Source organism: Eschrichtius robustus, chromosome 4, assembly GCF_028021215.1.
Source record: "Eschrichtius robustus isolate mEscRob2 chromosome 4, mEscRob2.pri, whole genome shotgun sequence".
Classification (NCBI taxonomy): Eukaryota; Metazoa; Chordata; class Mammalia; order Artiodactyla; family Eschrichtiidae; genus Eschrichtius; species Eschrichtius robustus.
In genome coordinates this window covers 38516936-38544593 of record NC_090827.1, presented here as the reverse complement: position 1 = coordinate 38544593, position 27658 = coordinate 38516936, and the positions used below count along the sequence as shown (strand labels likewise).

The 27658-nt window shown below is 39.2% G+C and overlaps 1 protein-coding gene across 2 annotated transcripts in view; it reads right to left on the bottom strand.

Annotated features, from left to right (window-relative positions):
* ARHGAP10 (Rho GTPase activating protein 10) overlaps positions 1–27658 on the bottom strand; it is a 326787-nt gene that overhangs the window by 97421 nt on the left and 201708 nt on the right. For both annotated transcript variants that reach the window (XM_068542594.1, XM_068542595.1), the window contains exons 15-18: positions 24914–25001; positions 16375–16433; positions 4137–4242; positions 2499–2658 (exon numbers count right to left, since the gene is read on the bottom strand). In XM_068542594.1, coding sequence (XP_068398695.1) covers positions 2499–2658; positions 4137–4242; positions 16375–16433; positions 24914–25001 — 413 coding nt within the window. The remainder of the gene's footprint in view (positions 1–2498; positions 2659–4136; positions 4243–16374; positions 16434–24913; positions 25002–27658) is intronic.

Genomic DNA, 27658 nt, shown 5'->3' with positions numbered 1-27658 from the left:
CATTTTTCACATTCCTAGGAAAGAAAAATAAGTAACTGAGGAAAAGAAAACATTTTCCTTCTACTGTCATTACCCCCCCCCCATTCCTTCTCCTTCAGAGACACCACCTAGGCCGTTTCATTTCATTGTTAGTTTCCCCTCCTTTTTTGAATTATAATTTTTTTTCCTTCCTCACGAGACTATTCTTTTTAACGTTTGCTATCCTTCCTCCCTCTCTCTTTTTCCCTTTGTTCTCAAACATTAAGAGGAACAGTATCTCTCCCTCACTACATTCAAGTCAAACATCAGCTCCTTTGGGTGGTGTATGTGGATCCGTTGTCAAGAAAACGTATGGCTCAGCTGGGGCCAGACATCCCTGTGAAGTGTTTCTACGCAATCACCCTTGTTAGCAGAAATACTCTTCCTCATAGCAGAGCCTGGACTCCGAAGTGAAGTCCACTTTAGCAGGAACGAAGAGCTGGGAGTGAAAGTGGACAAGGATGAAATCAAAGGGGGGAGAAAAGAGGTAATAGGGATAGTAAGTTCTCAAAAATGTTCACTAATCCAAGCTAACTGCCCCGACCCAACCCCAAGCAACCCTCTGCTTCCAAAGCTAAACTCACACACTCAATGAAGAATCTGAAAGTCAATATCTCACCTCCTCTTGGTAGGAAACCTCAGGACTTCAATCAGGATTGGTTGTGCGTTCACAGCACTATCTAGACTGGCCACCGAAAGGGAGAGAGGGAGAACCGAAAGCCCTCTACTTCATTCTATAAAGCTCCATCTCCGAGAGAGGGTCCAGTTCCATCTGCTGTTAACTATTATAATTGGCTCGCCAATGCCACTTGGAATTCCTGTAAGATTGGTTAACAAGGTGAAAGCAGCCCTCTCTATTTCCCAGCAGAAAAAAATCGTGTACTTATCTTCCCAGCTTCAAATAAGAGAAGAAAATAGGAAGCTACGGCATTAGATGGAGAGCCGTTTATCCAAGAGCAAGACCCAGAACCAGTATTTTCACAAATAAATTGGATAAAAGTTCTCTTAATTGGGATTTAATCTAATGATAGCTGCGCTCCTAAACATTGTCTCGAAGCTTATAGTCTAATCATTTCTTTTTCTCAAAATGAATAGTAGCCATCGTGCCCTGAAGCTGTCTGGATAGTTCACCGTACACATTAATGACAGTTTGACGGGGCCATAAAAGGAGGCATAAATTCACCACTAGCTACCAAAAAAACAAAACCAGAAACCCCACCAATGTCTGACACCCACAAAACAAACTGCTTTTACCATACTGGTAAAGCAAATCTCTAACCAGGTTTCAAGCCTAGCTTTTCAGTGGGAACCGATATTTGCACCAGCTAGAATTGCTCTAGCCAACAGCAAACGCAACAAGAATCCAAGAAGTGTTCTCGCAACACTTGTGCAAAGGGACCACATCTCTCTTCATCTGTCTCATTCCCACTCCCCTGACCCCCAGAAATTTCACTGAATCCATTAATTCACCAAATAAATACTAACCAAGCGCCTAAGGAATACCAGGTATTATTCTAAATGTGCAAAAAGATCTTTGCCCTCAAAGATCTAGAAGAAAGAAATAGATAACAACTAGAAAAATAAGTCAATCGCATAATATGTTAGACAGGGATGTGTGCTGTGGGACACAAGTCCCGAAACAGGGCTCAACACCCTAGATCGTGAACCGCTTTCCATTAGGGACTGTAATGTTCATCTTCACCTCCCAGAACCTAATACATGCTTGGCATATAACGCAATCTCAATATTTTAGAAAATTTATAAACAATTAAAGTTGTTGACCAAGCATTTTAACAGTTTTCCAATTCCCTATCTTAAAAGTGAGGAAAGTTATTAGCAAGGTCCTGATCTATATGAACAGAATAAAGGGGGGGAAAAAATCTAAAAGTTCTTGAAAGAGTCTATTGTATTTTGCAAAATCATGTATTCCCTTGAATACAGAGAAACAAACAACAGGATATGTTACCTAAGAGAGTATTCATTTTAAACCAGAGATTCTCAACCTGGAGGCCCCAGGTTTGAGGATGTTGTGTGTGAATCCCCGGAAACTGTTAGCACAATTGCAGGGAGAGGGACAGCTGTGTGTGTTTTTCTGGGGAGAGTGTGATACAGATTGACCAAAAATGTTTTCCCTGTGTTACAGTAAACAGAATTGGAGTGAGAAATCCAAGGATAGGAACAAAGGCAGCAAAAAACATAAACAGTCCACAATGACACTGCCGATACTCCTTTGCATCTGGATTAAACGTTGCTTCCTTAAACCAGTGAGATAACAGAAGACCGGGTAAGCTTCAGATTTGTGGAACTCCATCCAAAGACAGAAGCTCCATGAGGACTTCTCAGAACCAGGCTCACCATCATGATAATAAAATCATTAAATAAAAAGAGAGAGGAGGGAAATCTAAGAGGACAGTTGTACCTCACACAGGGACGAGCCCGAAACAGGAAATCCCTTCTGGAAAAAAAAAAAGCACTTTTACCTTTTCATGGTTTTCAATTAAAATTTCCACGACAATATTCTGAAACTTCAAATCCATGATGGCAGCAACAGTTTCTTCCTGTGGCCTCATCAGAGTTGGTCCAAACACCACTCCTAAATTTGCCACGGTCATGAGGTTCTGCTTGGAGTGATTTGAAACACTAACAAGATGGGGGGGGGGGGGAGAAAGGTCTCTGGTTAAAAGAAGGGGCAATAACTGTGGCATGTAGAGTATTTTGCAACTCTGTATTTCCCTAAAAACAAGGAGGCAGACTCAACTGTCCTCAACGTCTGCCACTGAGATCACCGCATCTGGAAAGGCCCCATGTGATGGGGTCCCTGACTACCTTCCTACTTCCCTTTCTTTGATGCTCTGCTTAACTACAGCATCTTTCTTAATAATTCTATGTATATGCTAAGCTTGTGTCTCTGAACGCCTTCATTTACTGTTCCTTTCTACTTAGAACATTGCTTCTTTCCCCAGGTCATTACACCCTCGCTTCCAGGGACTACTAGACCACATGGCACCATTGTAAGAATCACCTTCACAAGCACACAGAGCTTGATCAGAACACCCACACTCATCCCTCTGGCCCAGTACCATTGTGCAGTGAACAACCTGGACAACTGTTCTCAGCAGCCCTGCAACCTAATTCGGGTCTCAACTCAAAAGGTCTCATCCTCAGAAACGAAGTTCCATAACAACCCACTTTATAGTCCAACACCCAACATATATTCTTTATCCCTCACTCTACTTGGTCTTTTTACCATTTATCACCTGAAATTATTTTATATTTTTATTTTTAATGTTTATCATCTTTTCCATCTTAGAAAGAAGGGACTTCATGAAAGTAGGGACTTTGTCTATCTTGTTCAACTATGTATCTTTGTATCAGCTAGCACCTTAAGAATGTTGTAAAGCAATTATACTCCAATAAAGATGTTTAAAAAAAAAAAAAAAGAAGGCATTCAACCAATATTTGCTGACCAAATGAATGAACAGCTTTACTAGCAGTAGGACCCTTGGAAACTCATAATGTCCTCTGGCCTTCAGTTTCTTTTTCATGTGAAATATGGGTTGTAAAACATAGCATTCCTCAGCTTCCTCTCACCTCTAAAATTTTACAATTACAGTGATCTAGGAGTCCTTTATATATGAAGAAAGAGCTAATTTTTCCACTGAATTATTAGATTTTGCTTGCTTTGCAAAGAGGGAGTGAAAGGAATAAACTGGATCCTATGAAATAACTACGTATTATTGGATTAAACAAACTTGAAGGACATGTTCAGACTCAGAGTTAGGTAGGTGTGAAACCAAGCTAAATTTGCTAACAGGCTTATAAATCACATTTCCAGAATCTGTATGCAGGGAAATGTATAAGATTCTCTTTTCTTACTTCAAATCAAACCCTGAGTTGCTGGCAGTGACATTAAGCAAATAATTATACGACTTCATGAAAGCATCACATTTCATCACTCTTGTCCAAAACACACACAATAAGGCAAGTGTCCAGCCTGCTCTCGCAGGTGTGGTCCCTGGTATTGTGTAAACAGCCCCAGTTCCAAGTGTTACATATCCGACACCACCGCACGGTGCCCAGAGCAAAATAAAGCAAGTTAGGAAGAAAAAGAGGCTTACTTAGTTAAGTGTTTCACCAAAATATCCAACATTTCTTTATTTTTCTCCGGCAGTTTGTGTACCAAGAAATGGATAGCGTTAACACGAGATTCTGGGCTGCCGCTTTCTTTTAAGAAAAAAAAAAAAAGAAAGAAAGAAAAGAAAAAGAAAAAAATGGTTAGCAGAGAACTCAGAATCAAATATATTCCTAAAAACAATTACAATAGCTCATCCATTAAATCTTTAAGCAGATAATTTACATGCATTTTGCCACTTTTCAAAGGAAAAGAAAATCCGTCTATCCATCTTTCTCCCTATTATGAATCTTCTATGCCTCCCCTATGATGTAATTTCAGCGGGGCTGCAATTAGTGCCTTTCCCTCTGCTGATATTTAAGAACAGAGGGCGACTACGGATTCTCCCTCTGGCACGCTGCATCTCAAGTCTGCTCCTCGCTTACCTGAGGAGTCTAGTCACTGGGTCACTGCCCCACATTGGAATGCAAATAAAATATCAGGATTAGGTTCCTCCCTTTTATGGGTTAAACTTTATCCCCCAAGATGATATGCTGAAATTGCAAACCCCCCTCCACCCCGGTATCTCAGAATGTGACTATTTTTAAATGTACCAGGGATTTGTTTTTATCAGGTGTGGTAAGACACGCAGACATGGAAACAACTCTCAGGAACGAAGACGCTTATCCTCACAGATCCCTAGAAACCGGAGGCATGGCACGCCATGCAGGGCCACATGGGGAAGCACCAGGGAGGTCAGGAGGCAATGAGCAAAAGGAAAATGTGGGCAAGAGGGTTTATTGCAGTATCCACATGAAGGCACAGGCAAGGCAGGGTAAGCAGGCTTAAGATTGGTTGGTGTGAATTTTTTCAGCAGGCTCGGGGGTATAGAGACTGTTCCTGATTATCTGGTACCTGGCTCTGAGGCGGTTAAGGCAGAAGAGTATTGGTCTGGAGTGTTAGAACCCGAAAGATGGGGTCGGGGAGGGAAAATGGGCTCTGGATTGGTTAGTTTGCACATGGAAAGTGTGCTCAGGTTAAATATCTCTAGGAATTGGTTAGCCCCAGGAAGGGCTGTCTCCCCAGGGTCAGTCAGGCGCCAGATGTCGAAACATTAGAATAATGAGACATACTTGACGGTGCTTATTTGGAATAAGGTCACTGCAGATATCATTAGTTAAAATGAGACCACAGTGGGGCAGGGTGGTCCTTTAATCCGATGACTGGTATCCTTATAAGAAAACAAAGACATAGAGGGAAGATGGCCACGTGAAGGCAGACATACGGGAGAGTATCATGTATCAATGGAGACAGAGATTGAAGAGATGCGCCTACAAGCCAAGGAATGCCAAGGATTGCCAGGAAACACCGGAAGGTGGATGGGGCAAGGCTCCTTCCCTAGAGCCTTCCAAGGAAGCATGGCTCTGCTGACACCCTGATTTGGGACCTCACCTCTCGAACTGTGAGAGAATAAATCTCTGCTGTTTTAAGCCATCTGGTTTGTGGTACTTTGTCACAGCAGCTCTAGCGAACAAATATTGAATATATTACCTTTATTCCTTAGACTTTGGTATTAATGATCATCCATGGCTCTTACTAACAATGTGTCCAAATTCCCTTTATTGTGTTGATAGAATATTATGGGACAAATCAATAAAATGCTTATTATTGAGAATTATGCTAGGGTTGTCAGGGGTGTCAAAGAAGTGACTGATAAGAACTAGGTGCTCAGTTTACCACAGCAGGAAGGAAGGTTACAAATCGTTATGGAAGTTCACAGAGAGCTGGCAGGGATGCCCAGGAAGGTTTCGCATAAGGGAGAACGTTTGAGTCAGGGCTTGAAGAATGGGAGAGGTTTCGGGAAGGGTGGAACTGAGGGGTGTGGGGTACATTCAGGATTCAGCAAATAGTGTGAGAAAATACACAGCCTATTCAGAGACAGCTCCCTAAGCTGATATAAAGGTGGTCAGAGCCAAACTTTGGTCCGTAAAGACCGATATTACTCAGCCATAAAAAAGAACAAAATAATACCATGTGCAGCAACATGGATGGACCTAGAGATTGTCATACTGAGTGAAGTAAGTCAGACAGAGAAAGACAAATATATGATATCGCTTATAGGTGGAATCTAAAAAAAAAATGGTACAAATGAACTTATTTACAAAACAGAAATAGAGTCACAGATGTAGAAAACAAACTTATGGTTACCAAGGGGGAAGCAGGGGGAGGGATAAATTGGGAGATTGGGATTGACATATACACACTGCTATATATAAAATAGATAACTAATAAGAACCTGCTGTATAGCACGGGGAACTCTTCTCAATACTCTGTAATGACCTACATGGGAAAAGAATCTAAAAAAGAGTACATATATGTATAAATGATTCACTTTGCTGTACAGCAGAAACTAACACAACACTGTAAATCAACTATACTCCAATAAAAATTAGTTTTAAAAAAAAAAAGAGAACTTGTCTTTACTGGTTGCTTCTAAATTAGTCACTGAAAGTAAAGCAAGGAAGGAATATGAGGAGAGTTAAATTGGGGGGAAGACATACCTGACATTTTTAGAGGATGAATTAGAATGGGGAAAAGAGCAAACTAAGAGGGAACCGCTCTGTAGTCAAGAAGTATTGAGGCAGGAAGGGGCGGGGATGGGGGTGGGGAAAGGGATCAAACTACAAATAAGGAAACAGAGCAAAGAAGTATAGTCTGCAGCCAGATGGTGGAATCACCGCTTCCAACTGACAGCTAAGTGGCCTTGAGCACGTTACCTAACCTCGCTGGGCCTCAGGGTCCTCACCTGCAAAATGAAGTGAATAGCACTATCTTAGAAGGCCACTTGAGATTCCGTGAGGCGGCATCTGTAAAGCACTTAGCCCCAGTAGCCGGCATACAGAGGCACTGGACCGCTGTTAGCAGTCATTGCTGATGCTGTTCACGTCACTGTTGATGTCTGTCTTCCTCTTATGTCAGAGCTACTATGGAAGAGGTAGAATTGACAGGATTCAGCCTCGGACCAGCTCGGGTCAAAGGAAGGAGGCAAAGATGACCGACGTTTCATGTCCTGGTTACCTGGCAGTACAGTCAGTTCTGCTGCCAGACAGGAACCCAGGAGGCAAAGCGGGTTTGAGGAGGAAGATGATGGTGGAAGTGATGGAGAAAGTGACATTCAGGGGCTGGTGTTCTAGCAGGTATCTGGGAAGGGGAAGAGGCTTTAGAGCTGAAGGCCAGCCACGCTCTCCAAAGGATGTGACCTCCAGCACGTGGCCAAGGCTGCCCGAGTACTTCAGAGGCTAACAGAGGACGCGGTGGGGAAAAGAGCTCCAAACACGTACAAGGGAGAGGCCAGCAGGGAGCTAAGCAAAGCATAGGAGGAGGAAGAGACGAGAGGACCAGGGAGCTTCAGTGTCGTCAGAAAGTCAAGTGAGAAGAAAGCTGCAAAGACTGGGGAGCTAGTGCTATCCAGAGTTAAGGGAGACTGGGGAATCGACAGACAGAGAAGGGGGCCACGGCTAAATTTACCAATTTTTACAAAAAAGGAGGTTAAAGAGTGAAATGCTGAAGAGGATGGGGAGGGTGGGATTTCAGACCAATGGTTCAAAACAGGAGAAAAGGAAGGGAAGGGGAAAGAAAGGTAAAGCAGATCAAGAACAGGGAATTTGGTGGGGCTTTTTTGTTTGGTTTTTATAACTGAGGCGCAATTGACATGTAACACTATATTAGTTTCAGGTGTACAACATAGTGATTCAATATTTGGATACACTGCAAAATGATCACCACAATAAGTTACCAAATTTTTTTCTTGTGATGAGAATTTTTAAGATCTACTCTCTTGGGACTTCCCTGGTGGCGCAGTGGTTAGGAGTCCGCCTGCCAATGCAGGGGACACAGGTTCGAGCCCTGGTCCAAGGATCCCACATGTCACGGAGCAGCTAAGCCCATGCGCCACAACTGCTGACCCTGCGCTCTAGAGCCCGCGAGCCACAACTACTGAAGCTCGCGCGCCTGGAGCCCATGCTCCACAGCAGGAGAGGCCACTGCAATGAGAAGCCCACGTGTAGCAACAAAGACCCAATGCAGCCAAAAATAAATAAATAAAATAAATTTATAAAAAAAAAGATCTACTCTCTTAGCAACTTTCAAATATACAATACAGTATTATCAACTATAGTCATCATGCTGTACATTACATCCTCATGACTCATTTATCTATTTTTTCTTTTTCTCATTTATCTTATAATTGGAAGTCTGTACCTTTTGACCCTCTTCTCCCACTTTGCCCACCCCACGGCCTCCCACCTCTGTCAACCACCCATCTGTTCTCTGTACCTATGAACTTGGGTTTTTTGTTTGGTTTGTTTTTTTTTTAAGAGTCCACAAATAAGTGAGATGATACAGTATTTATCTTTCTCTGCTTGACTTAGGGAATTTTTTTTTCAAAATGATAATAGTTTCACCTTCTTATCATTGTAAAACTTAAATATCTTTTCTGCTAAAATTTTAGCAAACATAGATAAAATAAAAATTCAGTTAAAAAAAAAAACACTAAAAATCTGAAACATATATAGTTGAGAAAGAGCAAGCAATCAGACTACAAGAACTCCTACAAATCAGAAAAGACAGAGAAAACCCAAAAGAAAAACAGGGAAAAGCATGGAGCAGAAACTTTATGCAAGGGGACAGCCATACCACCAATAAGTGTATGGAAAAAGCACTAAACCTCATTAGTTATCAGAAAAATAGAAATTAAAACCATAATAAAAGATTCCTATACACCCATCAGGATGGCTTTAAGTGAATATTAAGCCTGGGCAAGGACACGAAGAAACTGGAACTGTCACAGAGTAACTGGGTGGGAATAATTAAATGGTACAACCACTCTGGAGAACTGTTAGGCAGTATCTACTAATGTTGAACACACACATTCCCAACGACCCCAAAATGTCACTCAAAGGACCATTCACTAAAGGACACATAGCAGGATGTTCTCGGCAGCAGCACCCTTGGTAACAGGCCAAAACCGAAGCAACTCAAGTACCCATCAAGAGCAGAACAGGAGGGTGGTGGTATATTCATACCATGGAATACGGTACTGCAATGAGAGCGAACGATCCACTGATTCACTCAACAGGAATGAATCTCACAAGACAAGCAAAAGAAGCCAGACACATTGGTATATTATGTTTGATTCCATTTACAAAAAAGGTCAAATGCAGCAACCCTCACCTGTGGTGTCAGAAGTCAGGAGTGTGCTCACATATCATGGGGGTGGATGGTGACCGTGTGGGTATGAGGAAGGGCTTCTGACAATGTTTTTTTTTTTTTTTTGGCTGCACCACTCAGCTTGTGGGATCTTAGTTCCCCAACCAGGGATCGAACCCAGGCCCTCGGCAGTGAAAGCACAGAGTCCTAAACACTGGACCGCCAGGGAATTCCCCAGTGTTCTGTTTCTTGATCTGGGGGCCGATCACATGGCTATCTTGACTCTGAAAATTCATTAAGCGGAACACTTATTATTTACACTTATTATTTGTGCACATTTCTGTTATGTTTCAACAAAAAGTTCCTTAAAGTTACTCACAGTAAATCTCAACCTAAGATAAGCTAGTAATTTTTTAAATTATTTCAGATCCTTTTTCATTATGTTATTACAAGATATTGAATATAATTCCCTGTGCTATACAGTAGGTCCTTGTTGTTTATCTATTTTATATATAGTAGTGTGTATCTGTTAACCCCAAGCTCCTAATTTATCTCCCCCTCCCCTTTCCCTTTTGGTAACCATAAGTTTATTTTCTATGTCTGTGAGTCTATTTCTGTCTTGTAAATAAGTTCATTTGTATCATTTTTTAGATTCCACATATAAGTGATATATTGTATTTGTCTTTCTCTTTCTGACTTACTTCACTTAGTATGATAATCTCTAGGTCCATCCATGTTGCTACAAATGGCATTATTTCATTCTTTTTTATGGCTAATATTCCATTGTGTGTGTGTATGTGTGTATACACACACATCTTCTTTACTCATTCATCTGTTGAAGGACATTTAGGCTGCTTCCATGTCTTGGCTATTATAAATAGTGCTGCTATGAACACTGGGGTGCATTATCTTTTTGAATTAGAGTTTTCATCTTTCCCAGATATATGCCCAGGAGTGGGATTGCTGGATCATATGGTATCTCTATTTTTAGATTTTTAAGGACACTCCATACTGTTCTCTATAGTGGCTACCCTAGTAACTTTTAAATTTAATCATTTCGAGTTTTCCTTCCTTTTTTGTAATGAGATGTTCAAACAGCCTATTTCATTTAATGTATAATGGAGGGACTTCCCTGGTGGCGCAGTGGTTAAGAATCCGCCTGCCAATGCAGGGGACATGGGTTCGAGCTCTTCTCCGGGAAGATCCCACATGCCACAGAGCAGCTTAGCTCGTGCGCCACAACTACTGAACCCGCGTGCCTAGAGCCTGTGCTCCGCAACAAGAGAAGCCACCGCAACGAGAAGCCCACGCACCGCAACAAAGAGTAGCCCCCGTTCGCCGCAACTAGAGGAAGCCCGCGCACAGCAACAAAGACCCAATGTGGCCAAAAATAAATAAATGAAATTAATTAATTAATTTAAAAAAAAAAATATATATATATATAATGGACATCTCTCCATGTCTTTAAATGGAGTGCAAGTGCACACCATCAATTTTATGAATATTTAGATTGCTCCCAATGTTTGTAAAGTTAAGTTTGTTCCAATTTACACTTCCAGGAGTAGTGTCTGAGAGGGAGGAATGAGATTTTACAACACAGAACACATTGTGGCTAAAGGGAGGGGAGGGAAAAGGCTAGGAAATGAACAGGCACATGATAAAGCAGAACGCAAACAATCAAATCATGTAAAAGACTCTTTGATACAGACTACATTTGTCTTTGAAAATAAAAGTACAGCTATCTAAAGAGTTAGGTGATAAATTACAATCAAGTTTTTAATCTGGAGTTAAAACCAAGATAATGCCTTACTAAATCAAAGCTGGAGGAAAATGAAAGCAATAAAAATATAATAGCATTTTCAACTCACAGCTTTGATTTTTAAAATGAATTTAAAGCAGGGACTCTGATAAACAGTCAAAAATTCCAAAGGAAGAAAAGGATAACTGCCTACAATAAGAATTTTACACATTCAAAAACTGAAAATTTTTGAAAACTGCACTGAAACACTTTCTAACTCATGTGTGTCTTGTCATTAATAATCATCTTCCTCCAAAGAAAACCCAACTTTAATATTTTTTGATTTATTACCTATTGAGAAACACAAGATAGGAAAACAGCTTCCCACCTTCTAAGGATAAGGGCCTTCATTTCTAAGTGGAAAATACTAGAATCAGTTTTAAAATTAAAATCAAAACCTTCCACTTGCTTTTTTGAGTCCCTCTCCCACCAGCTCACTCCCATCTCATTTGAAATCATACACACATTCTTTTCCAAGTCTGCTTTTTCCCTCTTCTTCCAAAAAGAAGAATTTGTGTACAGTAAAACTTTTTCTCCATCTTGTTCATTTTGATATTAATTAAAGCTTTGTATTAATGGGCATTTTCATGTGGCTACAATAATAACTTTAAGGTACTCAAAAAGTTTTCTAAGATAAATTACCCTTAGTTGCTTATGCTATGTGCATTTCATTATATTTTAATTGATATAAATTACAAAGAATGCACAGCATAACTTTTTAAAAATCTGAGATACTGAATTAATCATAACACTAAATTCCTGACGAATGCCAGGGACCGGAGTTTACTGTAATAGCAAAAGCATTTTTAATTGTGAAACTACAAATCAGCATCTACAACACTTAATGTCTATCTGCTTATGTTGCTGTGCCAGCTAATGGAGACTGAAAAAGATAGGAGCGTAGCTTACTGGACCTTATCCTGGACCTTATCAAAGACACACAGACAGGGAAACTTAAATTTGATATTTAAACATCATCAGTAATACTGTAATTTCAGGAAAGCATTAGCAGTAACCATTCAAGCACTTCCCACAGCACAAGGGGCTTCAATTATCAGACATCAAGCATCCCAGTTCTTCTGTGGGAGACACTATCTAATACCAGAAATTGACTACAGCAGGCTAAGATAGCTTGATGTCATTAAGCATCCAATTCCTTTAATTTCTAGATTTCTGAGTCCCTCCCCACCAAGACAACATGATTTTGTCTTGTTTCCCCTGCAGGTTTACCAATAAGGATAGAACATTCTGGCTGAGCAAATGCCAGTGCCTTGGATCCTATAATAGTTTTCTTTTTCATCAATAAGTGACTAAAGAACTGTGTGATTATGATTTTGCTTCCCAGGTACCTTGACTACAGGAAGAAAATATACTGAACACGGCAAGACAAGTGTCCTGGTTTGGGGGACAGAAATTTTTCATGTGATGCCATATTAGGCGTCCAGGCTTCAGCTGTCATTCTCAAACCAAGTTTAACATGAGTCCAGCCCTGAAGCATGGATCCAATTCTTACCAATATGATCCATCACAGACTCTGAGCCTGAAAGGCTGAGACACACACCAAGGACTACAACATTCTCAAAGGTAATGAACATCATGCAGTAAGAGATCCAGGTAAATGCCTGCCAGCCTTCCCCAGCTGGCACGACCTTCTGATTCCTGCGTAAACCAAGCAAACTGTATTTTCATCTTACAAATTTCTATACTAAAAGCCCATTATATTCTCTTGAGATGGATGGTGTGAAATAATAATAAATATACGTATACTGGTCTCTGCACCCAGTTCCTGATGCTGAGCTCCTAAAACCCTTGTATTTGGGGGTGCTCAGAGAGTCTTTTGTTCTAGTATTTCTAGTTTCTGATACAGAGCTCCTAGGGGCTCTGTCACTTCCTGAGTGATTGGAATGTCTGACACCAAGCTCCTAAGTCCCCTGGAATTTGGAGGCTGATAAGAACATCTTCTGTTTTAATGAGGTGACTTTTGGTGGGCTTCTAGATGGGGGCTGGTCACAAGAGAGGTTAGAAGCTTGGAATTTTCCGATCGACCCACCATTCTCTGGAGAGGGGAGGGGGCAAGACATGGAGCTAACAATCCATCATGGCTACAGGATGAAGCCTTCATAAAAATCCCCCTAGCACAGGGTATGGACAGCTTCCAAGTGGGTGAACGTATCTCTATGCCAGGAGGGTGGCTCCCCCCAACTTCACGGGACAAAAACTCCTGCACTCAGGACACTTCTGGACCTTGCCCTGTGTACCTGACTGTTCATCTGTGTCCTTTATCATATCCTTTATTATACCATAAGCTGGTAAACGGACATTTGCATTTCCCTGAGTTCTGTGACCACTCTAGCAAATTCTCATGTCCAAGGTAGGGGTTACAAGAAAGCTGATTTCTAGCCTGTCAGTCAAAAGTACCAGGGATAACCTGGGACTTGGAACTGGTGTCTTTCATGGGGGGGCAGTTTTGCAGGACGAGTCCTTAACTTGCGGGATCAGAGGCTAACTCCAGATAAACAGAATCAGACCTGAATCCAACTGCAGGACACTCAGCCGGCATCACAGAATTGGTTGGTGTGGGGAAAACCCACACATTTGGTGACCAGAAGTGCAGTACTATGTGTGTACAGAAGACACACAGGAGTGATTTTCCTAGACAGAGGGTCTCCAGTTCCTTTTAGCAATTTTAAGTTAACTCCCTTAGCTGAAAGGGTTATTTGGACACTTTCAAAAAAAAGGTTTTTTTAATTTCTCAATGCATTCACCATTGACCAGTAGGTACTTCTTTTAAGAATGAAAAACAAAAGATGTTTGCCTTCTGTGGTGACAACAAAGAAAGAAAATTCACATTTGTATCATACACTCCAGAAATTAACTCACAGGTTCTCAAGGGAGCTCTACAGGAAAGAAACTGATGAGAAGAAATGAATACCCAGGAGAAACCTTCAGAATCCTCAGCAGGGAGGGGAGAAAAGACCATCTCAACACCACAGAACAGGCTGAAACTACTGCACATGATTGAAGAGAATCAAAATTTAGTTTCCATGCTGGTGTGAGAGGCGGTAACAGAGATGGGTGATGCTTGATCATTTTAGAAGTCATCTCAGCTAAGACACTGCAGCAAAACAAGGGAATCTCTGCCATCGTTAATGGAAAATGATAGTTTAACTGCAATTCCAAGTTTCCAACATTACTCAAGAGGAGGCTAATCCTGGCCACCTGATTTCTGTGACCGTTTTAGTCAGCACTGGAAAGGACACATGCAAAAGATCAGAGGGCCTGCTCCTACACTCTTTGCTGAGAGAAGGGCGCTCACAAGAGAGCTGAATGAAAAATGAAAGTCTGCACTGGAAATGTTGGCCATGAAAATACACCCATTTGATATAGGTACTTTTTTCCCCATTAAATAAGGTAACTGTGGGTCTCATGCCAACCGTAACTCCACTTGGGTGCAAATACCTGCCAATAATTACAGTAGCTACAGTGTTTCTCTGGAACAGGCTTGTTATTCAAATCATTGTGAAGACTCTACGTCAGATCCCGACATAGTCAGGAAGCAGAACACAAGGTACTTGTCTAGGAGGTGACGCTACCCTTCATACTTGCACAATGTCTTCCCCCACAGTGTTGAAAGACAGCCTCAACAACTCTTGAAACTCACCTCCTACCACCACGGACTTAGTAAACACTTGTAAGTTCCTACCGCTTCATCTGGTAAAATACATCGATGTTAGAATTTCAAACACACTGGATTCGGTTACAAGGTGTGATAATGATACCAACTTGTGGTAAATGAAAACTTTATTCCATAATCCCTTTATCTTTCTCCAATTCTCAAAGGATTCTAGATTAAAATTGGCACTCTTCTGCTTTTTCCAGTCTCTGAGGCAAACATGAAACAACTGTCCTCCAATGAGAGTTTAATTTCTCTTCCCCCGGTTTGCCAAAAATGCCACGGGGAAGAATCAAAACAACTAAGCATTTGCTTGAGTTTTTGCCAAGAAATCTTTCCCCCACTTCCTTGATCATACAAACTCCCTTTAAAAAGAAAAAAGAAATCCTCTTCCATGTGAAAACAAAAGTGAACAGAACCATATTTTCGCCTTTTCCAAATGCCTGTTTTATATGTAGAGTCTGACTGGGCCGAACTATTCCTTCTTTCTGCAGCCTCCTAGGAACCTTCATGCTGGCTGGAGCAGGGACCTCACAAGAAGATACATTTAAAGCAATGTTCAGGCAGCACTAACATAGGACCCAAAGGGATTGCTCTAAAGTTTTCAACAGATTAAACGATGGAGTACATCCAAGGGAAGAAAATAAAAGGAAATGGAAATACAGTTACAACTACTGTCAGTGCACCTGTGAAAACCAACACTGCAGGTTTTAGCCAGTGGAACTGGGGTTTTGAATTTTAAATAAAGATCTCCAAAATCTGGCAAGTTACTTAACATGTCTCAACCTTCCTTTCCTTAACTATTAAATACCTAACACCAGAATATTTCGGAAGACTGTGATGATTTAACACCAAGTGTCGAATAGAAAAAGTGAGTGTGTATAACAGAGAGTGTAACAGAGTGTATCACAGAGAGAAAACAAGAAAGCTTGAAATGAGTATGACTCACAAAAAATTTAATCACAAATTAAAATGCTACCAACTATAAGCCTTTTTCATTTAACATTTTATCACATAGAATTCACTCTCTACCAAATATTGTGTGGGCTTCCGGCATGAGCTCACAATACTCCTTCTGCCTGCAATTTCCATCTCAATATCTTTCTACATGAAGTCATTTCCAACATGCGAATCTCTCCGAATCTGCTTATCTCCCCAACCGTCTGCAAGTTAAATACTCCTGCGTTCCCATCGTACTGTGCTCATGCCATTATTATATACATTATGGTACAGGGAGAGGTGTGTGTGCCCCAATACTTGCTAAAGAATTGGCTCCTGGGGGCAGAAATCCTTTCATGGCTCTATATATTCATTATATACCAGTGACTAGTGCACAGTAGGAGATAAATAAATGTCCGTGAGTGAATGAATGAACGAATGAATAAATAAATATATTAATTGTCCCTTTTTTCATCTTCTAAAAGGGGGGGGGGGAACCAAACACCTCCTCAAGTGATTTCCATTTTTAACACAGACTACAATAACATAAATTTTTCATGTGGAAATTTCAGTTTGTACACACTGTCAATCACAAAACTGTTTCTATCACCTCGATGTAATACGTACTGGCTGGAACAATGAAGTCTCCGTGTAATTCATAGGTCATCAGCGGCTCTGGAAGACTCCTGTATTAAAAGGACAGCTTAGAATTACCAAACAAATACAAATAGGTCACCTCTTTTTGCATTCATTTTTTATAAAAGGATATTAAATATGTCATGCATTTCTTAATGTGCAAAACTTCCCTAGGAAATACTTTTACATATCAAAAAAGATACATCATTCAAATGGATTCCTTTATTAAGTGTTATCTGCACCACGCACTGTCCAAGCTTAAGCAGCCACAAATCTCTATCAGATCTAAGCACATAGTATTTCATATTTAATCTTGGAAAGTACCTTTATAAACATCTGATTTCATGTATAAAACTTCCTTCCACATACTATCTTATTTAAAGTCAAATATTCTATCCAACCAAATATAAACATATAATTTTGAAAATCACCTCTAGGATATTAACTGAAGATGCCACAAAAAAAATATGGAAAAGATTAAACAAATTTAAAGAAATCCCTCTTTTTTTTTTTAAGATTTTTTTGATGTGGACCATTTTTAAAGTCTTTATTGAATTTGTTACAATACTGTTTCTGTTTTATGTTTTGTTTTGGACATGAGGCATGTGGGATCTTAGCTCCCCGACCAGGTATCAAACCCACACCCTCTGCGCTGGAAGGTGAACTCTTAACCACTGGACCACCAGGGAAGTCCCTCCCGTCCTCTTCTCTTACATCTCTATTATAAAAACATGATATCCAATACTGATGTATGCCTATGAAACAACAGAGAAATGAAATAAAATTGATCACAACTTGAAAAACACCTATAACATTTTAATTTTCTACAACCAGATTACATAAATGGTAGATTTTTATCCTGTGGTCAATAGAATGTTACAGTTCAATCAACATTTATACATATCTTAACTTTTAAAAGACCAGATCTCCAGACTCTATAAACACCTAAAGAACACTAAGACAAGTTATCAATCTGCACAGCCCTTCTGGAGGGCAATCTAGCAAGATAAAAGATAAAATTTTTTAAAAGGTTTAAATCACGTAGCCCAGAAATTCCTCTTCAAATGCTTAAAAAAAAAAAAGAAATCAAAGACACACACACACAAAAATTTTAAACATATGCAAAAGCCAAAAAAATGCCAGGGATAAAGAAGGTCATTTCATATTGATAAAGAGGTCAATTCATCAAGAAGACATACTAATCCTAAATGGTTGTTTGTTTGTTTTTTTAACAATCCTAAATGTTAGTGGGTCTAATAACAGGATCTTCAAAATCCAGGAAGCAAAAATGGATGGAACTGCAAGGAGAAATAGACAAATCCACAAATATGGCCAGAGACTTAAATACCTCTCTGTCTCAATAACTGATAGGACGAGTAGACAAAATCAGTTAGGACAGAGAAGATTTGACCAAAGCTATCAACCAACTTCACCTGACTGGTACGTCCATCACCTAAATGAAACGCCATCCAAAAGCAACAGGAGACACATTCTTTCCCAGTGCATATGAAGCATTTATCAAGATAAAGATATTCTGGACCATGAAACAAATCTCCATAAATTTAAAAGGGTTCAATTTATACAGGGTATTTCTCTGATTACAGTAAAAATTAAATTAGAAATCAATAACAGAGATATCTAGAAAACCTCAAAGAAAGGAATATCAGGAAGTATTTTGAATTGAAACAAAAACGAAAATACAACATATCAGAATTTAAGGGATGTTGGTAAAGCAGTATTTGGCGGTAAATTTATACCACTAAGTACCTATGTTAGAAAAAAGAAAGGTCTTAAACTTTCTACCTTAAACAGCCAAAAAGAGAGTAAACTAAACCCAAAATAAGCAGAAAAACAGAAACAAAGATCAGAGCAGAAATCAGTTAAACAGAAAACAAACAAACAAAAACAGAGAAAATAAATAAATCCAAAAACTGGTTCTTTGAAATAATCAATAAAGTTGGTAAGTCTAGCCATAATAATTAGGAAATAAAAGATAGAAAACACAAATCACCAATCAGAAATAATAGAGGTGACTGAAGAATCACTGCAGGTTCTAAAGTATTAAAAAGAAAATAAAATATTATGAAAATATTCATGCCCACAAATTCAACAGTTTAGATGAAATGGACAAATGTCTCAAAAGACACAAACTACTAAATCTCACTCCAAAAGAAATAGGTAACCTGAGAAATAGGTAACCCATATCTATTAGAGAAAATGAATTTGTAGTTAAAAATCCTGCCAATAAGAAAGCTCTAGGCCCAAATGAGTCACTGACAAATTCTACCAAACAGTTAAAAAAGAAATAATACCAATTCTATGCAAATCCTTCCAGAAAGTAGAAGAGGGAATATTTTCTAACTCATTCTTTGATGTCAGCATTTACCTTAGTACCAAAATTAAATACATTATAAGAAAACTACAGACCGATATTACTCATGAATGTAGATGCAATTATTCTAAATAAAACGTTAGCAACTGGAATTCAACAAGATAAATAAAAGGATAATACAGCATGACCAAGCTGGGTTTATCACAGAAATGTAACTGCCTTAATAGTAAAATAAAATCAGTGCAACTCACCATACTAGCAAACTAAAAAAGAAAAACTGTAAGACCATCTCAAGAGACAATTCAGTGGAGAAAGGATAGTTTTTCCCACAGATGGTACTGAAACAACTGGACATCCATATTCAAAAGTGAACTTGGATCCATATTTTATATCTTAACACAATGACTAACTTAAAATAGATCATAGATCTAACTGTAAAACCTAAAACTATTAAACTTCTAGAAGAAAACATAAAATCTTTGTGACTTTGGATTAGGCAAAAGCACAATCCATAAAGTACAGTCCATAAAAACTAGTAAATTCAACTTCATCAAAATTTTTAAATGCTCTTTGCAAGGCACTTTTAAGGGAATGAAAATACAAGCCATGACGCCATGAAGAAAACATTTGCAAAGCACATTATCTAAAGACTTGTATCCGAAATATCAAGATTTGGCAAGGGTGTAAAGGAAATGGAACTCTTGTACATCGTAAGTGGAAATGTAATGAAATACAACCACTTTGGAAAAAAGTTTGTCCGTTTCCCCAAAAGTTAAACATACCCCTATCGTACGATCCAGGCGTTATACTCTTAGGATTTACCCAAGAGGAATGAAAGCTTATGTTCACTCAAAGATTTGTACACAAAGATTTTTAGTAGCTTTATTTATAATAGCCAAAAGCTACAAACAACCCAAATATTTATTAACAGGTAAATGGATAAAACAGAAATTTGTGGTGTATCCATAAAATGGAACACTAGTTAGCATTGAGAAGGAATGAACTATTGGTCCTTGCTACAACACAGGTGAATCTGTAATTATGCTGAGTGAAAGAACCCAGATTTTAAAAAGTACATTCTATGTTACTCCATTTATATGAAATTATAGGAAGTGCAAATTAATGTATAGTGACAGAAAGCTGGTTTGCCCAGGGATGAGGGAATGAGAAGAGAAAAGTGAGAGACAGGGAGTTCAAAGGGGCTTGAGGAATCTCTGGGGGTGATGGGAGGGTTCACCCACGTGATTTTGGTGATGGCTTCACAGATGTATGCACACATCAAACTTATCAAAATGTATACTATAAATATATGCAGTTTATTGTACGTCAGTTACACGTCAATAAAACTTTAACAAAATAGATGGAAAAACATATTTACAGATTATGTTCCCTACATACAACTTTTTATTGAATAAATTTCACTTGGAACATTGGATTAGTTTAAGGTGTACAGCCTGTTATTTTGATACATTTATATATTGTGATATCACCGATGTATCAATATTTATCACATTACATAATTATAGTGTACTATTATTGTCTACATTCATTATACTGTACATTAGATCTCTAGGGTCTATTTACTAGTCATTACAAGTTTGTACCTTTATATACCAACAATCTTATCCCTCCACCATCCCCTAGTAGCCACCATTTTATCTTACATACAGTGTTTGATGCTGCAGGACACACACGGACACACACATGCGCGCGCGTTCACGTGAAGTGACAGCTGTAGAGGCTGAAACTAAAACTTAAAAGCACTAGTGAAGAAAAAACCGTTCTTTTATTTCCTCTCTCCCTCCCCTTCATCCCCTACACTCTCATTTAGAGAAGAAAAATAAAATGAATTACACCACAGACTAAATAAAGAAAAAGAAGAGGCAATCAGAAGGAAACCTTTGGTTTTGTTTCAAAACGCGAACAAGCAGGAAGTAGCGATGAAGGAAAATGCTAATCTGTCAGAGAATGAAAGTTAAAGGGTTTCGAAAAGAAAGGGGGAAAAATGAGAACACTCAGAAACCCCATAGAGAGCATTTCTTTTCCAATAAAAATGAATTTGTATCTAGGTATCTTCTACATGCTGCTTATATCATTGCTGTATGTCTAGCCAGGCAATGCAGCATAAAAAAATAAGTATTAAGTATTGTTAATGTTGGGGAAGCAGTAATAAAAATGACAAGTTCCCCATACAAAATTCATTATATTGAGTCATCATACCTGTCGGCTTCTCACCCAACATGAGCTACCTCTCATTGGGATCTGTCTAGGGGTATAAAGCATAATATTTACTAAGATGGCATTTTCTTCCCCAAAAGTCCCATTCTCATTTCCAGGCTTAGAAGTTTCTTCCAGGTAAAATCATTTTACTACAAACCTCACAAAATAGCTCATCCCTCCCCTGACAATGGGAAAATGCTGAAATGAACACATGACCGGAAATCAAAATTATGGTCAGAATAGACGGGAAATCAACCAGAGGGCTGGTATCCAACCCTCATTTTAGTTTTAAAAAAAAAAAAAAAAAAAAAAACTTTGCCTCAAGTCAGAAGAAGAAAACGGGAGATGCCATACATGTGTCTACTGCACATCTTTTTCTATCTCCCAGACCCTGGAGCCTTTGCTCCTCATTTTAGTTTAGTGTTTGTTGGGGGACGGAGGGGGGATGGGGATGTTTGGCTATTTCCCTTCTTCTATTTCCAACCTCCAATACAATATTTGCAGCGAAAAGAATTCAAGGGCAACAGCTTCTTTGGTGAGGAAAACTATATTCAGCTTCATGTCATAGTGCCATAAGTGACCCAGGCAGGCTGGCTCCAGAGCCCATGCTCCAAACCATCACACTGTATCACCTCTTGTGCTAAAAGAAACACCCTTTCTTGACCATAACCAGGTAGCCAAAATGAAGGTAAATAAAAACCTCAGTTTTCTCCTATTTGGTGCATCACCAGAAAACTTATTAATTAAATCCTAATTACTGCATCTTCAGTTGCTAAAAATAACATAGGGGAAAAGAACAGCAACCTAACTTTCAAATCTCCCAAGGCATCTGCCATTTTACGATAATCACTTTATCACCTTCAGGCAGCCTGTGTATATTGTTAGGAGTGAAGTTATACAAAAATAGCATCTCTTAATGTTCTTCTGCAGGCAATGTTTGCTTAAAAGTGAAATTCAATAGGATGAAGCAACGTAAAGAGAAAAAAAAAGACAGAAAAAGTAACACAAGACCAGGGACAAGAAGGAACTAACTTCAGACAGTATCAAGAACCAGAAAGAAACTGTATGTATTGAAGAAAAAGATTCTCTAGTTTATTAAACTAATTCCCCCAACAAGGGAAGAAAGAATCATGTGAAGCAGGAAAAAAAACACATGCAATTTACTACAAAAGAACTGGATTTTTGCCCTTAGCTTCCAACCAATAACCAAATCATTTTGAACTGTACTAGGCATAAGTTTACCAAACAGTAAACTGGGTTTAAAGCTACCTCCTGGGGGCTTCCCTGGTGGTGCAGGGGTTGAGAGTCTGCCTGCCAGTGCAGGAGACACAGGTTCGAGCCCTGGTCTGGGAAGATCCCACGTGCCGCGGAGCAACTGGGCCCGTGAGCCACAATTGCTGAGCCTGCGCGTCTGGAGCCTGTGCTCCGCAATGGGAGAGGCCGCGATAGTGAGAAGCCCGCACACCGCGATGAAGAGTGGCCCCCGCTTGCCACAACTAGAGAAAGCCCTCGCACAGAAATGAAGACCCAACACAGCCATAAATTAATTAATTAATTAATTTAAAGCTACCTCCTGGCAAGCACCATCCTCTGCTGGTCAAATTAACATAGGAAATTTATTTTATTTTTATAACCTTCACCCATTCTGTCCTTCATCCGTCTAATACAGGCTTTCTCAACCTCAGCACTACTGACATTTTGGACATCTGGGGACAGGCGAGGGCCGTCTCGCGCACTGCAGATGTTCAGCAGTCCATCCCTGGTCTCCACGCATTAGATGCCAGCAGCACCCCTCTTCAGCAATCCTGCCAACCAAAAATGTCTCCAAATATTGCCAAAGAGCCCTGGAGTAGGGCTGGAGGGTACCAAAATCATCCCCAGTTTAGAACCTCTGCTCTCGTATTTGAGTGACGGAGTTAGCTCTAGATGCTGAGATATTGCAATGAACAAACCACATAAGATGTCAATATCACCAGGAAGTGTATATTCCAATCCCAGGGTTGGGGCTAATGAGATATTTCCATAATCCTCATCTAAACCAGTTAGTCACTACCAGTGGCAAACTAAACATAAGCACATAGATTTAGCCTTCATTTTACCCCTTTCTAGAACAGGGGTAATAATAAGGTCGTCCCTCAGCATCAGCAGGGGATTGGTTCCAGGACCCACTTTGGATATCAGAATCTGCAGATGCTCAAGTTCTACAGTCTGGCCTGAGTTTCCACAGATTCAACCAACTGTGGACCGTAAACATCCTACACCATACGTGGTTGGTTGAATCCGTGAATGTGGGACCAACCTGTGGATACAGAGGACTGACTGTACTTAACAGGTTAAGAAAAAACATCTCAAACAGTGGCTAAAAACATCTTCTTTAAATAAAATACTTCCAAATAGGTAACACACACCTGAACCCACTGATAAATGTTAATTTCATTAAAAAGTGGGCCAACTGGACAACATAGGCCTCCTGATGTAGTAACACAACAGGAAGAATATAGCACTGCTATGATGTATTCTTGCAATAAATAAACCAACAAAAGCCGAATCTGAATCTAACAAAGCCTATAGATTTAACTATTAGCTTATAGGAAATATGACAGATATCAGAGAAACCTGAGGATACCACCAGCCATATCTAAAATGCGGAAAATTCTATTTTAAAAAATGACTCAGGTTCATCAACAAATTAAATGCTGGGGGCGGGGGGTGGCAGGGTAGAGGGAGGGGACTGCACAAATGAAAAACGACTTAAAACATATCAACCAAATGAAATGTGCTGACACTGTTGAAATCCTGCAGGAATTCAAACAAACATTAAAATACGTTTTTGAAAAAAAAATCTATAAAAATGGAACACAGATTGAGTACTGGATCATACGCATTTTGTTAGGTATGATAATTATATTCTTTTTATCTTTTCTATAACATCCTTTTTTGTAAGTCCTTATCTTTTTTGAGATATCCACTCAAGTATTTATGAGTGCAGCAATATGTTTTAGAAAATCTTTAAAGTATTATTCCAAAAAGTGGCAGTAGAGAGACTAATGAAACAAGAAGTGTCGAATGTTGAAAACCGAAGAGCAGGATAATAGGCCCATGAGGAGTCATTATACTCATCTCTCCGCTTGTATAAATTTGAAATTTTTAAAATATACAAATTTTTTAAAACACAAAATATGTAATGTAAGTTGATTCTAATGTGCTTGTTGGAACCCAAAGAGTATTTACCTGAAAATCAATCCTGTGTGTTGGTTAAAAAGAACTGATGCTGGGGGAGCAGTGCCATTTGTCTGCCAGACAAAAAGCAAAGTCCCCAGCGGACCCACAGCCTAAGAAGTACAGTCGTGACTGTTTTCCATTCCTTTACTCCGTGTACTTGTCCTTCATCTAACCTCAAGCTTTGTGATCATTCATTTCCTTTCTTTTCTCAAGAAAGGTGAATGCTCAAAGAAATGCTGAACCTTTTCGAACTCTAATCCTAGATACTTCCTATAGTAAATGTAAAACTCAAAGTTTATCTTAAAAAAAAAAAAAAAAAACCTCATCAAGTAAACTTCTTTTCAAATCGCTCTGTATCTGTATGTCATCATTATAGGCCTTTAAGTTCACATGGTTTACACTTAAAACTAAAACATTTTCATTTTAGTCCACAACATAAAGAAAAGATTCAATGAATGTAATAAACAGCCTTCTTCCTTACTGTTTCAGAGCATTTAATTCCAAAAACTCACATCCACAACAGACTCTATTTCAAAACCTAAGTCTATTCCAGTTCTGTTCTGTTGCAATTTATCTATCAACTGATGTTCACTGACTATGTCCCACACTTCCTGGGACATCATTAGGTACCTCATAAATGTTCTCCTTTCTCATAAGCTTTGACTTTTGAGATGCATGTTCAGAGTCTGCATGTGCTGTGTGTTAAACATCCCAACAGTCCGCTCTCCCCACGCCCCACTACCGAGAGGAGCTCACCTCAAATACTGTTTCAGGGCACTCGTTATTGTCTTCACTTCCCAATCTATAGAATTCTCCAGGTCCACCTCATTGCAGGTTTTCACATCTGGTGAGCAAGCAAGGAAGAAAAAAATCATTCAAACCTTGACCAAATGGCTCATTTTTGAACAGCCAAACCACAAATACTGAATTCTGTGGTTTCCTATAAAAACATTACATACAATTTCTTATCATATTATAAGCCATATTCTTTTATCAGACATTTCTAGCACTTCAGAAAATCTGCAGTGAAGATCGAAGTAAAAGGATAAGGGTTGGGCTGGGAGTAGGGGAGAACTGGACAGAGCAGTTAAATATTCACAACTGCAAAGCATGTACAGCTATTATTATTACTACTGCTACTATTATTATAAGGTACTACTCAGTAGCCATGGCTTACAGCATGTGGCATTTTGCAGTGTCTATATATTTGAACTTGTTTCAGGTGGCATGACTGCTATCACACTGTGTTATGACAGGGGAAACAGGCAGTACCCTTAATGGCAAAATCCCTATTAGAAGAACAAGAAGTCAGTGGGGGAAAAGGATGGTAAGTCTGGTCCCACACTTCTAAGGTTTATACTCATCATATTATCTTTCTGAAGACTAATACATGATCAACCAAAACAGAAATGACACATAAACTTAAAAAGTCTTTTATGGGTAATCTTTTACATTAACGTTACAATCTATACACTCATCCAAGAAATATTTACTAGAAGCCTCTATGTAACATTTCTGACATTCATTCTAAATTAGTTTTCTTTGTCCTAAAAGTACATTAATGATGCATTTCTTACAAATGCCCTTTCAAATATCTAGTAAACTCTAAAGAAGATGTAAAACAGGCACTAAAAAAAAGAAGAAGAAGAGTTGAAGGAGGAGGAGGAGGAGGGCAGCGCAATTAATTCTGAACAGGAAAAAGTCAACCCTGGTTGAAATAAAAGGAAAGGATGGTGGGAAAGGCAAGCATTCTGAGTGTGGTGGCATCTGCGAGCCTTGTAAGGCTGGGCTACTGCACTTGGCTGTGACCTGGCAGCAGGGAGGAGAGCGCAGCAAGGGACCACACACCTGGGCTTAAATCCTGCCACAACCCTGACCAGCCTCACCACCCCAACAAGTCAGTTCCAAACCTATGAACTTCAGTTCTTCATGTGCACAATGGAGATAATGTACATGCTCTCGTGGAAATACTGAGAGCATCAAAGCAAATCAGGAATGTATGCAGATTTCCATAAATCATCAAATGAGTAGGTTATTACCACAGCTGAGTCACCAAAAGTATAAGCATTCAGTGGTGGTACCTACCCATGGGAGGGAGCAGTAAATGGCTTATGATGAAGGACATCAAACAATCAAGAGAAACTGGAGTGAGTTTCTACGCTCCAATCACACAAAGGAGAAAATAAGAGATTTGTGGAAAACACTTATTTCTCCCTCACTCCAGAATGATGTTTCAACTAAGACCCCCCCAAAAAACTAGTCGTTTCAGGTATTTTTTCCTCCCTTACACTGTATTTGTCTATATATGGAAGGAAACTTCTTGTTAGTATACCCTTTTCAAACTAAAGTTCAAAAAGAAAATCCTGTCCAAATGGGACCACCACGTTAAGTCATGCATGCCACTTAAAAAGTTTGAGGCTTCGGCATGGGAAAGGATGGGTGACAATGCAATGTTATTCTCAAACTTTTTGAAAATAAAGTAAAACAGGAAGTGATGGTTATTTCACAGCCATAACATCAGATACATGAAGTCGATTACTCAAAAGTCTGGAAACTTTTCAAAGCACTTCAACAGCTCTTGATTACAGCAACTGACAGCAATATGCAATAAACTACAACAATGGCAATTGACACTGATTACATTTTGATCGGTTCCTACAATTCAGAACTCATTTGTTACTGAGTTTGTCAGACAAGCCACAGATACATTCAAGAAATCAAATTAAGCACCCTGATTAAAGGTGCAATCCTTTATAACTAGGACTAAATAATTCTGTTCTAAAGGCTTTGCCAACCAATTACTGCAGTAACTGAATATTCTCTCTCTCATTAAGTCAATTATTCAAATCTCATACAAGTCAGATAACATTTTCAATCAACTTGCTACCAGCAAATCACCATTTTAAAATCCAGGAAGCTTCTAAAGGAAATCTTTTATTTTCAGCTTTTGACCAAATGATCATTCTATATTTTGAGAACCATAGTTTTTCTATGGAAAAATAAGCCATCCTTTGAATACATGGAATAAAAAGGAGCTGTCACACGAGAAGCCAATGACTACATAATGTCTATGGTATTAATCCGCTATTAAATTTTCACTGTTTTCAAATAACTCAATCAACCCTAGGAGCTCTTAACAATCCGTGGATGCACTGGGACTAGGTAAATTTGTTAATAACTTATTTGGGATTCAAACTTAAAAATGCATTTAGAGTGTTCAATCAGAATATATGTTCTACTATAAATAAGGTAGAAATTCTGTTTCCTTTCTGGCCAAGGAACACTACACCTCGTGGATTAGTTTAAAACCTAAACTAATGAACAGAGATACAAATAGTTGACTTTTTATTTGGGTAAATGCTTCATAATTCTATAACCAGTGGTCATTTTTTTGAAATCGGAAACTTTCAGCCCAGCCCAAAGTGCTGGCACCTTACTCGACACTGACTTGGGTCCTAGTCTAAAGTACTTGAAGACGCCCAGTGATTGAATGAGTTTGGA